General features: G+C 41.3%; 1 protein-coding gene across 1 annotated transcript in view; it reads left to right on the top strand.

Moving 5' to 3' along the window:
- Nucleotides 1-15,883, top strand: part of STARD9 (StAR related lipid transfer domain containing 9) — a 113,410-nt gene continuing 97,527 nt past the window's right edge. Inside the window, exons 1-2 of the mRNA XM_026095738.2 lie at nucleotides 1-148; nucleotides 14,956-15,025. Coding sequence (XP_025951523.2) covers nucleotides 102-148; nucleotides 14,956-15,025 — 117 coding nt within the window. The 5' untranslated portion in view covers nucleotides 1-101. The remainder of the gene's footprint in view (nucleotides 149-14,955; nucleotides 15,026-15,883) is intronic.

The raw sequence follows: 15,883 nt of genomic DNA, 5'->3' as shown, positions 1-15,883 counted from the left end.
CGGCTCCTCCCCGGGCGCTGGGGCGCCGCGCCGGGGGGCGATGCGGGGCCGGGGCGCGGGCGGCCGCTGCTGCCCGGGCTGCCGGGCGTGAGCCGAGAGCCATGGCCAACGTCAAGGTGGCCGTGCGGGTCCGGCCGCTGAGCAAAAGGTGCGGCGGGGCGCAGGGGCGGCCGGGGGGCGGCGGGGGGCGCCCACCCGCCTCGGCGGGGCCGGCGGCTTCCGCGGGAGCGGGGGAGAGAGCGGGCGCTGCAGGGCTGAGAGGAGGGCGGCGGGCGCTGCGGGGTCCATCTGCCAGCTCGCTGAGGAGCGCGGGGAGCCTCCTTAAAAACAAAACCACCGGCTGGTGCGGTTTGGTTGACTACCCCCCTCCCGAGCTCCCTAAAATAGGGCAGTTGTCATTCGGCGTGAGGGACTCTTCCCTTCCCCTTTTGTTGTCGCTGTTTTTTCCAGCGGAGCAGGAGCCGGATATTCCCGTTGTCGCTCGGCTCTGCCCCTTCCCCGGCTCGCTCGTCTCCAATAGACGCCCTGAGAGCTAGATAATATGACTTAAAGACAACTCCCACAAACAAGACGGTGCCGCCGCACGGTGCTCTGGCGGTGGTGTGCTGTAATGCGTACACCTTGCAGACTTTGGGAATTTGGGGAGGAAAAGAAAGGGAACAAGTAAGCAGTGAAAATTTCAGTGGCTACTAGTTTATTCCCCCCGTTAATGAAATGCTGTAGCGCTTAAAGCAGAAATGATTTGGAAAGTGCTGTGAGCGCTTTCTCTGAGGGCTGGTCCTTGATTTGATGCTGCCTTTCTTTTTAACATGAGTGCCCCATACAGTCTTCTGACTGCATTGACTTCTGTGATAAATAACCCTTTCAAGGAGAAGGTAAGATGCACCTTGAAGAACTGCCCAGCTTAAAAAAAAAAAAAAAAAAAAAAAAAAAAGTAGTCTAATTATTTAGCCAGTAATACAGTAACATATTTTGTACTTTTAAGTTCTTATTTGCTGATGGATTTTGTTCAAGCCTTTGTAACTTTTATTTTAAACTCCATACTGGTTAAGCATTCAATAAAATCACTATTCTATTTTAATGGTGTTTGCAAGAAAGGAAGATACTAGTGAGCATTGCATAAAATAAAAAAATAAAAATTGCTAGTCTTAAATAATAGAAATGGAAAAGGCGGAAAGTGACTTACAGGTTTTCAATTTATTTTGCCTTTAACTCAAAACTGACTTCTAAAAGGTTCTATCCATAATTACATTAAAAACAAATGTTCCAGTAATATAAATCTGGTTAAATCACAGCTCTGAATAGAACCTATTTTAATAGAGACTCGTATATTGTAAGAAGCGCAGCAGCATGGAAGTAAGCTAAGTTTAGTCTTTCATTGCTTAGCGCTGCTTTAGTGCTGGAGATATTCTTTGATTTTATTTTTCTGTATGTTTACTGTCATTCTTAGCTTTAATTGTTTGTATGAAACTGGTTAAATAAATTGTCATTATGCTCTTCAGAAATAAAAAGCAGTACAAACATGCTAAGTATTAACATTAAATGACAACTTGGAATGATACTAAATTATCCATACCATAGGACCCTTTAGTTTCAGTCTTGCAGAGTTCACTAGAGACTGAAAGTATTGCAAAGTTCGACTTGGCAATGTATTTTATTGTGCAGTCTATGACATATTTGTTTCTCCTGCATTTGTCTGCCTATTTGCAATAATGCGGTGGCTTAGTCGGGTCTCTTGTGGGTAGCAATTAAAGTGAGTGCTTCTTGGCTGTTGGGGAAGCAGGGCCAAAGACTCCACAGGCAGGGATGTGATCTTCCCTCTCACCAGCGCCTCCTTTGTGAGCTACTTTGCACCACTTTTGTCTTACTGTTTCTTTCCCCATTGGTAGCATTAAACAGAGCGTCGTTATACTCGCATAAGGTGTGGTAAACAGGAAAACCTTTGGTGTAGTCTGTTTGGACCAGCTCTTTGACAGGGAGTGTAGTTTGGAGAGAAGGGTGGGATCAGAAACATGGACAGCCTCCAGCACAAGGGTGAAATGAAACTGGCACTGAAACGGCAATGTTTGTGCAAAGGGGATAGTGGAAACCCAGGGGATAATACAGGAAGAGACTGCTAAATAATTCCATCTGCTAAGCCTATAGTAGTGAAACTGTTGGGATAGGGATGCGGAGATCAGTCTTGTGGCAGTTGGCCCTAAAGGCAATAAGCCATTTACTCCCTGTGCCGTGTGGCCACAGCTGAAGTCAGCAAAGCTTTCAAGATGGATTATTACTATTTTTCTTTTTAATGAAAGAAAAGGAGAAGTGACTGGATGTTCCCTCTGAATGTTCTGACAAGGGAACTTGCTTTCTAGCCTTGCCCAAAATTGCCCAAATGTAATGACTTCTTAGGCAAATGGCAAATATATGAATGCTTAAAGTAATTTGTTAGAGACTGAAAGGATTAAAGCTTTCCAAGAAGATGAAGGCCTCTTTCAATTCCCGTTTCGTATGCTACCTCCGTATTGTGGTCACATACACCTCTTACTCTCTCTATACATGCGCACCGTGGTAGTCTCCAGCAGGTACTCATGTTGACGGAGCTCATAGGATCTCTTCCTGCAAAAAATTTTCAGTTTAACTGGGTTGAGGCACTTTAACATTTGCCATTACAGTTTCAGACAAAAAATATTAAACTTTCATTTTAAAAGTTCCGAAATTTGAAAAGCTGTGGGCAAAGGCTAGAATCAGAGTTAGCTGGTCATTTTTAGACTATCACAGAAGACTTTTCTTGCTCATTGTTTCTGTTCATTCAATTCACGGTGGCAGATGAACTTTGGTTTTGAATCTTAAAATTTACAAACTAAAAGATCTTAATATGGGTGATCATAAAATCATACTTTCTGCTTAAAAGTTTCTATTTTTTATAAACCATATTAATCACATCTGCTACTTCTCATTTAGCATAAGGCAAAGAGTGGTCTTTTTGTTCTCTGCGTGTACAGTGCTCGTCACAATGCATTCATTCTTTGACAGAGACCTCATATGCACAGATAATCCCCAATAGTTTAAAAGCAAGTATAGTTAAAATAAAAAAATGCAGAAGTTTTTTCTTTTCCTAAACTTTAAATAGCTTGTGGTGAGTGTTCTTCATAATGGCAGAAGCATCAGCCATTCTGTGACAGACTACAGTATTTTTCATCACCAAAGCATTGTCCTGGGAGTAAATTCAATATTCCCTGGTGTGACATGCTTTTAAAAACAACGACAACAACAACAACCCAACACTTTGTTTTACATTTACTAATATCCACATTAAAAAAAAATTATGGTTAAATGTGTACTTGTTCTGCCTAAATATGTTCCCCAGAAGAAAAATTCCTCAGAACAAAATAGGGAAGCTTAAATGGGTGGTGTAAATTGATTACGGTGGTAGATAATTTTCAAGTATTAAATAGGAGCTTGGAACTGGTAAAATCCATTTATGATTTATTGCCAGACATTTAATGCTTGGGCTATTAAGAAAAGTTATCAGACTTTTGTAATGAAAGTTAATGTTATTTTTGGCTGTCAGTTAGAAGCTATTGAGAAACACTTCCAATGCTAACAGGTAATTATGTGAAACTGGAATGCAGGCTCCTTCGCGCCTTCCTTGGTTTCTGCTGCTGGGAGTGCCTGCACTGCAGTCTGCAGGGGGATGGAGTAGTGCCGCGCCTGGCTTTCAAAGGTTAGGACTTGGAAATAGTATGGCTGGCCTGAGAAGATGGTAAATTACCCGTCAGGAACTTCGGTTCTGTACCTAGGGCACTTGTCCTACTTGGGTAGCTGATTTGAAGCTCTGCTGGATATTTGTATGCTATGGTAACATTTGCAATATTAGACATACCCTTTGACTATTTATGTAGGCCAGTAGAAACCAATGCTAGTTTTTCTGTGCTGCTGTCTTTAAAAATGTTTGTCCTTATGGTAACGTGTGACAACTCCAGCACTCAACTGAGGCAGCTGATTACTCTTACTGTAGACCTCAGCTGTGTGTTATATGGGAGGAGGAAGGAAAGGCCATGTTTGTACAGAACATATTTGGGGTGGGAGCCCCTCTGGGGATGGGTGGGGGAAGCGTCCAGGAGGGTATAGCTGTGATCAGGATGGAGCACAGCTGCTTATCCTCAAGCCTTTTCTTCCATGAGCCATTTTCTCTGCATCTCCTGCTCTTCCTCCTGCAGTTCCCAAGTAACTTGCACATACCCTGGACACGTTCCCTTTTCACACTGTAGTTTGAGAACTGCTGTTTAAGCAGTCTTTGAACAGGGAGAAAGGAGGATTTTAAAAAACAGTGCCCTATACCAAGTGAAAAGTCTCATACATTGATATAGATCTCTCTTTCTAGCATTTATCCATGACTAGAAGACACTGCATTCCTTCACGGATTGTAGATCGAGGTCTGGGGAAAATCCTTCACAGCAAGTTTGTTTCATTAAGTTGTAAAATTACAGTGCTTTTAGTTTAAAAACTTGATGTTAGGGCATGCAGCTTCCCTTTGACACTTTTTGAGAGCTGACAATAGTCCATTGGGCCCACAAGCTTGGGAGCTACTTGTGCGGGACTCAGCAAAAGGCACATAGACTCTGCTGCAGAAAATTTATCTTCTACTTTCCAGCTGCCTCTGAGGCCTGAGAAAGGAGAGACTGGAAAGGAAATTCCTGTTTGAAAGGATCTTTCCTGGTATCTTTATTAACTCACAAATGAACCCTCCACCCTCTATGAACCTCATAGACATGTCATCTAAGAGAGTCCCTGAACAGGTGACTTTACCTGAAAGCTGCCCTTCCCCTCATTCTGCTTTGCTTTGTTTCCGAGCTGTGACTTGGAGGCCTCATGGCCCGCTGGTTATTTCCCCGTGCCCTCACAAGTTCCTGAGCTTGTCCTCCACGCTCTGGCAAACCAGAGCGTCAAAGCAATGTCTGGGTAGCCGCAAGTGGCAGAGCTGCACCATGCTTGCAGCTCTGCGGGTGTCTGCTGTCACAGTCTGCGCTGCAGTGGCAGCTTTCTTCCTTGCTGGTCCTCTGTACAGCGTAGTCCTCCAGCGGCCTTCCTGCAATGCGGCAGGTAATGAGGCTTGGGGGTGCGATGAGGAGGAGTAGGAGTTGAGTTTCAGTTCCTAGGAACAGAGATGATGGGCTGTGAGCAAGCCCGAGGCTGGGAGATAGTTGTCTGGAGTGTTAGGGAAAGTTTCTCTGTTTCTGTGATTTCCAAAAACATGTCAGGCTAATGTAATGGAATATTCTGAGAAAAGATAGCCATAGAAGTTTAGGTTAACATTTCAAAAGCTTTTCAAATTACAAAAAAAACCCTACTTTATTCAAATTGTTGTGATACATTACTTCAAATACATTTGATGCAACGGTATAATGATGCAAGATATTTGCATCATTATATTCATATAGTTTATTTTTGTTTCCAATTTTGACTTCTGTTTAGGATAGCTTTTCCGTGCTGTTGGATAGTGTTAAAAAGTTTTTGTTTGGATTTAACTTTTTTGAAAGAAAAGTGTTTTGAAGAAGGGGACATTTGTTTCTAAAGGTGGCTGTGAGGATTTTTTTTTTCTTTTTGATTCGTTTCTCTAGCTGACTTAAACTTCACTCAGTAACTCAAATGTGTGTTGGATGAATTAGCTCCCTGCTAATGGAATATTATCATCATCTCTATTAACTACCTTACTGGATGTAAATGGAAATAACTTCTTTAGAAATCTGTATGTATTTCACATCAGCACAAGAAATATATTGCAGTATAAATTGTCTGGAAAACGGGTGTAGTATAATTTGTTTTGATAGGTATTCAACATATGTACCATATGATATAATTTTCAAATATAAAACAAAATATTCATTCCTATGGAGAAAATGACAAAATTGTCATTGTTTTCAAAGGGACTAGAATGTCTCTGTGAAGAGAAAAGGTTTAAATATAGGGGAAAAAACAAGTAACAAGTGAGAGTCAAAAAACACCTTTTAGCTTGCTTATGACCATTAGGGGCCTTTTATGTTATAATAAAATTTAGACTAAGGCAGACTGGGGAATAGAATACAGGTTAGTGAAGTCTTTCTTTTACCTTCACCTTCTTTCCTCCTCCTTCTCAATCCCACATTGTAATATATATTCCCTGCTACCTTGGTGCTCTCATCCTCTTACAACTAGACAAGTGGGAGGCTACTTTTATCTGCTACAATAGTTGGGTGAGCGTTGTTCCTCTGTGTGCCTCTGTCACACGAGGTTCCTTCCTCAGGTGGTGGTAGCTGAGCTCTGTCCCAAAAGCAGCGAGTTTGGGGTTTGGTACTTGATGTTGGGAAAGAGATTTCTCAGGCCTCTAAGAGTTTCTATCTGAAGAGCTGTACAAACTGCATTGGTTATGCATTGTTCATGATTTCAAACTTTTTTTCATGGAAAAGCTGGGATTTTTAAAAGAAAAGTTGAGATTCTAGTTCTGTGTTCTGTTTTGGGGAGATCTCCCTCCCAAATATATTTTAACATTTTTGTATCCTGTTTTGTATCCTATCTACTGTCATTATCTTGAAATATTTTACTTTCCCTCTCAAATTCATTAAGAATTTCTTTTGCCTTGTCCATTATTCGAAGTTTCTTGTAACCTGCATTACTGAGGTGGCTGCGCTTAACTCTTAATATCTATACTTGACACTAGCAGGTGGTTTTCATAAGCTACATCTGTGTTCTTATAAGGGCACTGCATCAGCAGCTTTTCCCAGATGTATTCTTCTTGCAGTTGTGCTGAGAGGGGAGCACACAGAGCAAGTTTTCTAACTGTTTAAGATGGGCAGACTTCTCCGCTAGCCCTGAATGGCCAAATGCTTTGAGGGCCACCATAGCCCATTCCATGGAAGACGATGTCTCTGCTGATGTTATGTGACAGTACTCTGCCTGTACTCATTTATGCCAGGCGCACAAGGTGCTAGCTACTAGCAGCTAGCTTTCTAAATTAAGAGGCTGACAGTGCCTCTTCTGTCACTTCCCTTGGTGCCCGTGCAAAAGCAGCTGCAACAGTGTCCTTAAAAAACAACACCCCCTTCCCCCCAGCAACAACAACAAACCTTTTGGAAACCTTCCAATTGATATTTTCCATTTTCACTTTTCCTCCCCAGTGCTGGAAGTACTTTATAAGCATCAGAAATTAAAGTAATCATTTTGGAGCAGGGACCACATTTTTACATAAAGCAAAGAAAAATGGGGTACCAGGCAATTTAATGACCTGGCTAGAGCAATGTCTATGCTGGGCAGTTTCATTCTGTTAGCACCACATACTCTGTCTGAGAGGAGTTGTATTAGTGTAAGATGACATGACTGCATGTATAGAGATCATTGCACACCTCCACTGGAAAATGGTGCGGAGGGCTGAAAGCTAGTCTTGTGGGACCTTTTCGCACTAAGTTGTGAGACACCAACACTGTGTTCAGGGAACTATGGGAGTTTGGGGTCAGGTTTTCCCAATTTCTTCTTTTTAAATCCTATTCTATGCTACCTTTGAAAAGCAGGACACAACTGCTACTTTTTAAACTTTCTTGCCATCTTTGTATCAGTAGCACCTCTGTATTTGTAGAATATTCAAAGGTTTAGTATAGGAGCTGGTTGTGATGCAATGAAAGAGATAACAGGAGGAGGGATGAGATAGTGCAGTGCAGCGTTCAGTGTCGCAGTCACTAATGTGACCACCATCACACGCAGAAGTTCTGTCCCAGGGCAGTGCAAACTGACCAGTGTAGCCAAATTGTGATTTGCATCAGTTGGGAGTGGGCGCAGAATTTCTTTGATGTGAAAGCCTGAATTACACCATCTTGCTCCCTAGGCTCTCCAGTGCCGAAACACCTAAATGAGAGCTGTTTTGTCTGTTGCAAAATGGCAGAATTTGTACCTTTGGATTATATTTATTTAGTTGGGAGTTGGAAAATCAAGGGTAGAAGAGTATCTGCTTTGGATAAAACTGGCCTGGACCTTGACTTTGTTTCACATCCCCCTTATTTCATGTGAAGGATTTCCTTAAGTGCTGGTTGTATGACAGATGGGAGGACTTTCTCCTCTCATCTGCCCTCCTCCCCTCGGGGTCTCAGTATGAAAGAAAAAGGGGCATTATTCAAAGGCTGTTCAAAGCACTGATGGATCATTAGGGAAGTTTCTGACTTGGACTGCTCAAGAATGATGCCTGACACCCTTGTTCCAGCAATATAAGTCTTTAAAGATAGTGCAGACAGGCATATTCTTTTTGAACTGTGACATTCACGTGGCAGGATTGCAGAACTCATGATTTTCAAGGAGGCTGTCCCTGTGCTTCCTTTCCTAGCTTATGAAGGAAAATCAAAGCTTGGGCAAGATCAAGAAAAATGTAGCTGTTTGAGCAGGCATTATATCTTGAAATAGCACTGACAACAGCTCATGCTTATCTCTGCACCAAATATTCCTATTTTTGTGGCTGTATAATATTTGCAAAGAAGAATAGGGAGAAACCTCACTAGGATGATGGAAAGATGGTTTTGACTATCAGATTATGTCAGCTATTATCCGAGCCAATGAAAGCTTTATACAGCTGAGGATAGCCTTGAAAAGATAACTTAAGCCGTATGTCTAGTGTAACAGTGTGCTGTCTTGGTGAACTTTGTGTACTTGGCTTCAATGCAGATTTTCAAATTACTTATAAACATCTGTTCTGAATTTGGTAGGAGGAATGTTGACTGGGCTGTAAACTACTCTTTTGAAACATGCAGTAAAATAATTATAACTTAAAAAGAAATATCCAAAATTGTTTGGGTAGTATTAAATAATGAAAAACTTTGAAAACAAACTTTAGGCAAATGTACTTGATTATTGATACTTGTTTAAAAAAAATACCGCATTAGCTGAAGTCAGGGCGTTCATACTGTTAGCATCTCTTAACTTTCACAGGTTACAGCAGTAGCGATTAAGATGCAGATTATGCTGGTGCCATGGAGAGATGTGGCTGGGAATGCTGTGGTTGTAGGTGCTTTGTCAGTAGAGTGCAGCAGCTCTTATGGCTGAAGCTTTTGTGCTTTCTCCTTTACAATTTCTGCAACATTTGTGTTGCTGATGGAGCAGCATAGTCCCTTAATGTTCTTCTCATTGCACCTCTTGGTCTTTAAACAGATGTGTCCTTGATCCATTTTGTCTTAGGCAGTGTTCTCTGGAGAGTAGCAGAACTCAGAAAATATGCCTTGCATTTCTTTTTTCTCTGTTTCCATGGTCAAGGTCAGTCTTTAAGCAGGTGCAGAGATGGCAGCTTCTCAGAGATATCCTTGCTGAGGCCACCAATAAGCAGAAGACAGAGCCACTGTAAAATATACTGTTAATGGAAAGGAAAAAATAAGTCTGAATACTCCCTGAAGTTTTTGCCATAAAAATCTCATCCTGCAGCTGCTGGCATGGTGAATGCATGGAGGTCCCATTAGAAGGCACAAAGCATCCCAGGTACAAGTGGAGCTAGTCCAGTAAATGTTGCTAAGCTTGCTTACAGGCTGTTAGGATTATCAGTCATGTCCTGGGAAGTGATAGTCCCAGAGACAGCAGCAGCGATTGCCTGCGTCCTGCCAGGCTCTCTACAAGGCCACTTCTGGTTGTCTTTGTAGGAAGGGTATGAAAATGCCTTCCACCACAGTGGGCCAAATGGCTGCTCTTTCTAGAAATGTCTGAAAAAAGATTAAAGGGAATTGTTCAAAAAAATGTGACAAACAGGACTTCCTAGATCTGCCAAAATCCCTGCAAGAAGGAAGGATCGATACTGTTGCCTCACTCGCTGCTTTTGAGCACACATTTCCACCTCTGTCTCAGTACAGGTTGAGATTGGTTTTGGAGTTAACTAGGGTGATGGGAATTGATGGGGAAACATAATAACTTGCAGTGAGTACATTGCAGGGTTATTTTAAAAAATTGTAAGTGTAGATACTCATTAAATTCTTTCAAGAATTATTTAAGTTTGCTCACGTACTTGAGTAGTAAATATTGGCTTTAGTGTACTTAATTATTTTGGTGAATATCTGGTGGTGTGTATTTGTAGAACCTGTTTTGCTTTATTACACAACAACTGCTAATGACTCCAATATTTTTGTTTTACTACATGTACTTGTTTTTAAAATAAACAGGCAACTTTTAAAAGTCAGCTCTTCTGTTGTCTAAGTGCGTGACTGTTATTTGAGAGGGTAGAGGAGAAGTGGGGCAAATTTTATGAAGTCTTAAATAAACAACTGCCCTTTTTCCCACCCACCGCTTCCTCCAGCTTTGTATTCCTACTTGCGTTTCTGTACTCTGTGTCTGGACTCATCTGAGTAAGATCAAGCAAGATGTGGAAATGCTCCTCTGCAGGGTCTTGATCTTGTTCTGATTCGTTTCCACTGGCTCGTTCTCCCCGGTCTTGCAGAGTGTCTGTTGTCCTTCTGGGGCTGCAGTACAGAAATGATTTGTCATAGAAACAGCAAATGTTATGGGAGATTTTCTTTTGGACTCCCCCTGCTTTTTGGTTGGACTGCCACAGCTGCTCGACTTGTGTCTGTTCTCTGTTGTCACTCCCTGTACCAGCCCTGCTGCTGCATTCTGTAGTTGAGTTACTGTCCTGTCCCTGGGTTTGCATTTCCCCAAAACTTTCGGTATCTGAGAAGATCCAGGTCTTTCCTGGGCCATGTAGCATCAAATGGTCTTTCTGCAGCTCTGTCTTTGCACAGGCAACTTTTTCTCCTGCAAACTAGTTTAGCAGAAGAGAGGCATTTCCCAAACATGCTATGAAGTTTTAGAAAAGGGGGGAAAAAAGAGAGGATGGAGAAACTAAATGTTAAGGTCACTGAGACCTCTGAGCAGCAGAATTCAAATCTGTTACAAGAGAGGCGTACTTTAGGGTTGATTTTATTTGTATGAAAAACACAGCTTTTGTACCTGTGGAGCAATGCACCCATTCTTAAGGAATAAGGGTTGTTTTATCAGTCAAATGCAATCTGTGGTATGCACATGGGTAAAGATGTACTGACAATAAAATAAGAACTAAAAGAACTTTTGTAGTGTTTGTAATCTGGATTTAAGGTCAGGACATCTAGAACAGCTGTGAATGTGCTTTGCCTCCTGTGCTTTAGTTGTTAAAACTGTGCTTCCTTTCCCCAAATTTTCTGGTTTGTACCTAAATGAGGCATGAACTAAACACACATTTACAGGAGGTTGAATGTATGGTTTGTAGAGCAGGGGACAACTACGAGTTGAGTTTCATCATTTGCTGAGTGCTCTAGCTGTAAGCTGCTGCGGAAGGAAAGGGGTCTCTGTTCCCACCTCTGCATGTTCCTGCCCCTTCTCTTCCTCTGGCTTTAGCACCTGTGTGGCCACTGTGCTCAGTGCTCTGGAACAGCTCACTCGCCCTATGGCACATTGATTGTTTATTTTAGTGGGTTTGTTTTCTGCTCACAGCTGATTTGAGTCATTGCACGTGTGCAGGATTGCTAGATCCAATGCTAGAGGGGAAGTGGGAGGTGGAAGAGGAGGAGGAGGAGGAGAGAAAATGCCCCTTGCAGCAACAGCCTGCAGCTAAAATAAATTAAGTGTACTATGAATCTTCACCCAGAGCAAGGGAAGACTTTAGTGCTATCCTTGCTTTTTGATGGCTTTCTTGTTGTGTGTGACTTGAACAAAGCTGCTTGACTCTGCTGCACTGAGCTTTTGGTTTTTTGGGGGTCATTACTCTGTGGTAGAAGGCAGTGTGATAATTTTATTTTGTGTTGTTTGTATTGTACTGTTTTTTAATTTATCATAGTGAAGGTTTTCTGTTTGGAACTTCTTTTATCTTGAATCTTCAATAATGCTTTTCATCTGGGAGAACATCAAGTGACTAAAACCCAGACCATGAAGTCATTTGCTCACATGTGGACTGAAGGCAGTGAGTTTCGTTTAATTATGATAGGTGGGGCTGGGTAGCACTGCTTGTTATTGAGGTTGCCTTGCATTGGCAATTGGAATACCCTGGCATGTAAAGCTATTTAAAGTTTTACCAAATTTTAACCATTGGGGTAAAAGTCTTCCATGCATGAATACCTGCCTCAGGCTAGATATTCTTATTTAATTGTGTTTAAACTTCATCCAGAACAGTTCAGCTGCTTCAGAAATGAGGTTAAGGGAAAATTATGCTTTTAAGTATTTAAAAGCAACTTGCAGTGACCTTTTCTTTGAACTTCTCCATTGATTTGAAATCAGGTGTGTACTTTTTTGATGACCCCATCTGCAATCACACATTTTTGCTCAAGTTCTAGATAAGAAAAAGTCACACTTAACACATGCTCATTAAAGACTTGGAAGAACATAGCAGATAAAAGTTCTAAGGGAGCTGTTCTTGCCAAGCTTCTTCAATTCGCTAGTGTTGACCAGCCTGTGCTTGTACCATCCCTGTAAATTGGAGAACTCCCCAGTTGAGTACTGCTGTAGTGGATTCCATGTTACCCCAGTCTGGGTTGGAGCCCAGGTATTGGAAGTGAGAGTGAGGTCTTCTGTCCTGTTCGCTCTCAACAATGATGTGTTTGTGGAGCCCAGCTGGGGTGCAAGAGGAAACCAAGTCACTGCTGGAGTGCCTGAGAGAAGGTGGGAGAGAGACGGGAAAGAGCTGACAGGAGAGCAGGATCACAGACTGCTGAGGCAGAGGGAAGAGCCTAACAAGCAGCTGTAATGCAGGGGCAGAAGGGAGTTGAGAGCGGGTGAGAACACTGAAGTTGAGATTGGGCCCATGGACTTGATGCTAGAGGGAGTAGATAGCAGGAACCTGCAAGCAATGATGTGTGTATGGGAAGGGGGTGGGGAGATAGGAACTTACTGTAACTGGGGTGATGAGATGGGATGGTTAATGACAGGACTGAAAAGCAGGGACTTAAAAAGGGGGATTAGCTCTGGGGATTAGAAGAGAAGGATACGGCAGAGATTGTGCCGGAGACATGGAAAGACAAGAGTAGCAGACAACAGACTATGTATCACTGAAGCAAGTTCCCTTCTAAAGGGGAACCCAGGATCCCTCCAGATTTGTCTGGTTTTTGCTGCTTATAAATTCTTGTGAAATTGTCTGCCAAAATGTCCCATCCCTTCTTTGCTCTGGTCCATATAGAGGCTATCAGCTTTGTCCATTAGCTCAGCTGGCAGAGGTTCCTATGTAGACATGAAAGTCCCCAAACTTGTTATTTGTGTTGGAAAGCACTTGCTTTTCAAAAAATCTAGGAAATTGCACACATGCAGATTAAATGCATCTATTGCAAGTTTCTACTTTAGATAGCCGTAGCCTCCCTCATTAGGCACTTGTGCTTCTTCCTTTGTTGCTCAGGGAACCTCACTTAAGGGCCTGCATGTGAGGTACCTAGGTGTATCTGATGCAAATTCTCTTTACTCTGAGTGTTCTTCTTTTTCCTGGGGACTGATTCAGGATTCTGGTGTCTGAACTGTTGAAGTGCTGCAAGCTCACCCCTTAACTGAAATCTGTGGGAGCTGTGCTTGAGCTGTCTGTGTACTCTGTATGTGAAGTGCCATATAAAAGTATGTATTACAAAAAGTACCAAGTTCTGTGTGTCTCAAACTAGGCACCCAAAATTAGTAAAATGAAGCACAGAGACATTAAGGTGAAGTGTTATTTTCCGTGTGCAAAATGGGGAGAGCCTACACCCAGAAAGATGTTTAAAATTCCTGTATGTTTGTGAAGCTTTCAAGCCCTGATCAACCAATCTTTTTCCAGCTTCACAAAGCCATCAGGCCTCATCAGAATAAAAATTTCTGGTAAAGTTGCAGCTTGTAAGGTTTTACAGAGCTGTTTCATTATCAGAGTGCACAGTAAACTGCAGATGAAGCGTCTCAGGCTTAGAGTGGTCCTTTTCCTTTCTGCTGTCAGATAAGTAGGTCACTGACCTCTTCTTCCTCATTTCTATTTTGCTATGTATAAAAATCCGTGTTAATTGGGGGGGGGGGGTGAATCAGCACATGAGGGAGGCTGCTTAAGCTGTGTTCTTTCTTGGTCTGTAAATTGTGACTTTTTAAATAACTTTTAAATGGCTGGAATTTTGACAAACTGTATTTGCTTATATTTTGCCACTACTCTCCAAAACAACATACCTTTTGAACTGTGAACGAGAATGCTTTTTATTTATTTATTTTCATGTAAGCCTATAAATAAGAGCATTCTTCAAGTAGTTATCATGCCATGGGCCCAGAAATAATTTTTCACTCTGGCCACATCCTTTTCTCACTCTTTTCTCCCACTACTCAATTATGGACGCAGAAGCTGGCTGCTGTATGTTCCAGTGATAGCTGTGTTCAATGGGAGTTTTATATTAGTAGTGCATATTAGTCCTTTGCACTTGTGGGACTATCCCGTCCATTTACATTTCAGGACTGTTTTGTTAATGAGAACTTTTCTGAGTAAAGTAACTTTCACTTTGGATTACATGGTAAAAATCTGACAGTGCTAACTGTGAGTGAGAATATTTTTGGCTCACATGTCTATGATGTGGATATATACTCCACAAAACATAGCCAGTCTGTATATTTCACTGTTCTTTTAGTAACAATGCCTGTTCACAGTTTTTAAAAAGTAAAATTTAGTTCACTTTACACATTTCTATTCTTCCTTGTAAATATAATTTGAAACAACACCACTCTTAATTTCAAATAAAATCTTAACAAAATATTTAAGACAAAATATTTAAGACAAGCGCTTTGAAACTGTTTAATGACCATGGTGCTGCTGTTTTTTTCTTATTGTAAAGATGACCGGATGCAGTTATGCAAATACCACTTGCTGTCATAGTGTTTTATAAACAAGAGTGTCTGTTAAATTTGTTTGTGATTTGCTGTTTTTTTTAAAGTAAATGAAGATTTGTGGAGTTTATGAATTTGAAATGCATCTTTCTGTATTTTCATACCTTAAATGGATTTTTGAATGTGTTTTCTTTCTAGAGAGAGTGCAGAAGGAGGAAGAGTGATTGTAGAAGTTGATGGCAAACTGGCAAAAGTCAGAAATATAAAGGTATGCTTTTTGTTCTGTTTCTCACATAAGGATTCTGATGTGACAATTTTCTGTGTTTGCTTGGCCAGTATTAAGGGAAAAATTTTAATTGGCACAGTCTTAGAATTGAAGCAAAAGTGGTTTTTTTATATAGACAGGGAATGTAGCATTTAGCTGTGTTATCCTTGTTTTCTATGTTTTGTATTTATCAAAGCTGCTGCACTCCGGCTGCAAGCCATCATTCTAGGCTGTTAGTAAATTGTTTAGAACTTTGCACTTATCCAGATGTTAGTAACAGTAAGATAACTTCTCTCCCTGTTTTTTTCCTCCTCCTTTCCTATTTGCGCTCAGAGTGGAACTAACTTGTGTGAAATGGAGCAAAATGTGTTCAGCTACAATTCAGGCCTTGGGAAATGAGTAAGAGCTGTAAGACTAAACTGAATGTAGCTGACCTGTTTGGCAGTCTACGTGCATGGGAATCAACCCTGTGTTTCAGACTCTTGGACTGCATAAAGCTGCCACACTGCTCCACTAGATTAATAGAATAGGAAATAAGCAATTCTGTATTGTCTAACATCTTTCTACTTCAAAGGTAAATAAATGAACTGTGGACTTACCAAGATTGTGGTAAGCGGGGATTCTGCAAAGACAGATGTATTTTATGTTTCTTACCTCCTTTTTCTTCATATCTGCAAGCAACCCAGTTATTTTAGACTGTTGGTTCAAAAACTGAATGAATGCATTTGAACTTCTTACCCTTTTCCATTATAATTTTTTTGTATTGACACTAGATATTCTCTCTTAAAGACAGAAGCTGTGAAACAATAAAAGTAGGGGGATCTCTCTCATGTACATTAAGTGTTGTTTATGAGGTGTCTA

Source organism: Dromaius novaehollandiae, chromosome 5, assembly GCF_036370855.1.
Source record: "Dromaius novaehollandiae isolate bDroNov1 chromosome 5, bDroNov1.hap1, whole genome shotgun sequence".
Lineage (NCBI taxonomy): Eukaryota > Metazoa > Chordata > Aves > Casuariiformes > Dromaiidae > Dromaius > Dromaius novaehollandiae.
Note: the sequence above shows the minus strand (reverse complement) of the source record. Positions and strands in the feature narration are given on the sequence as shown.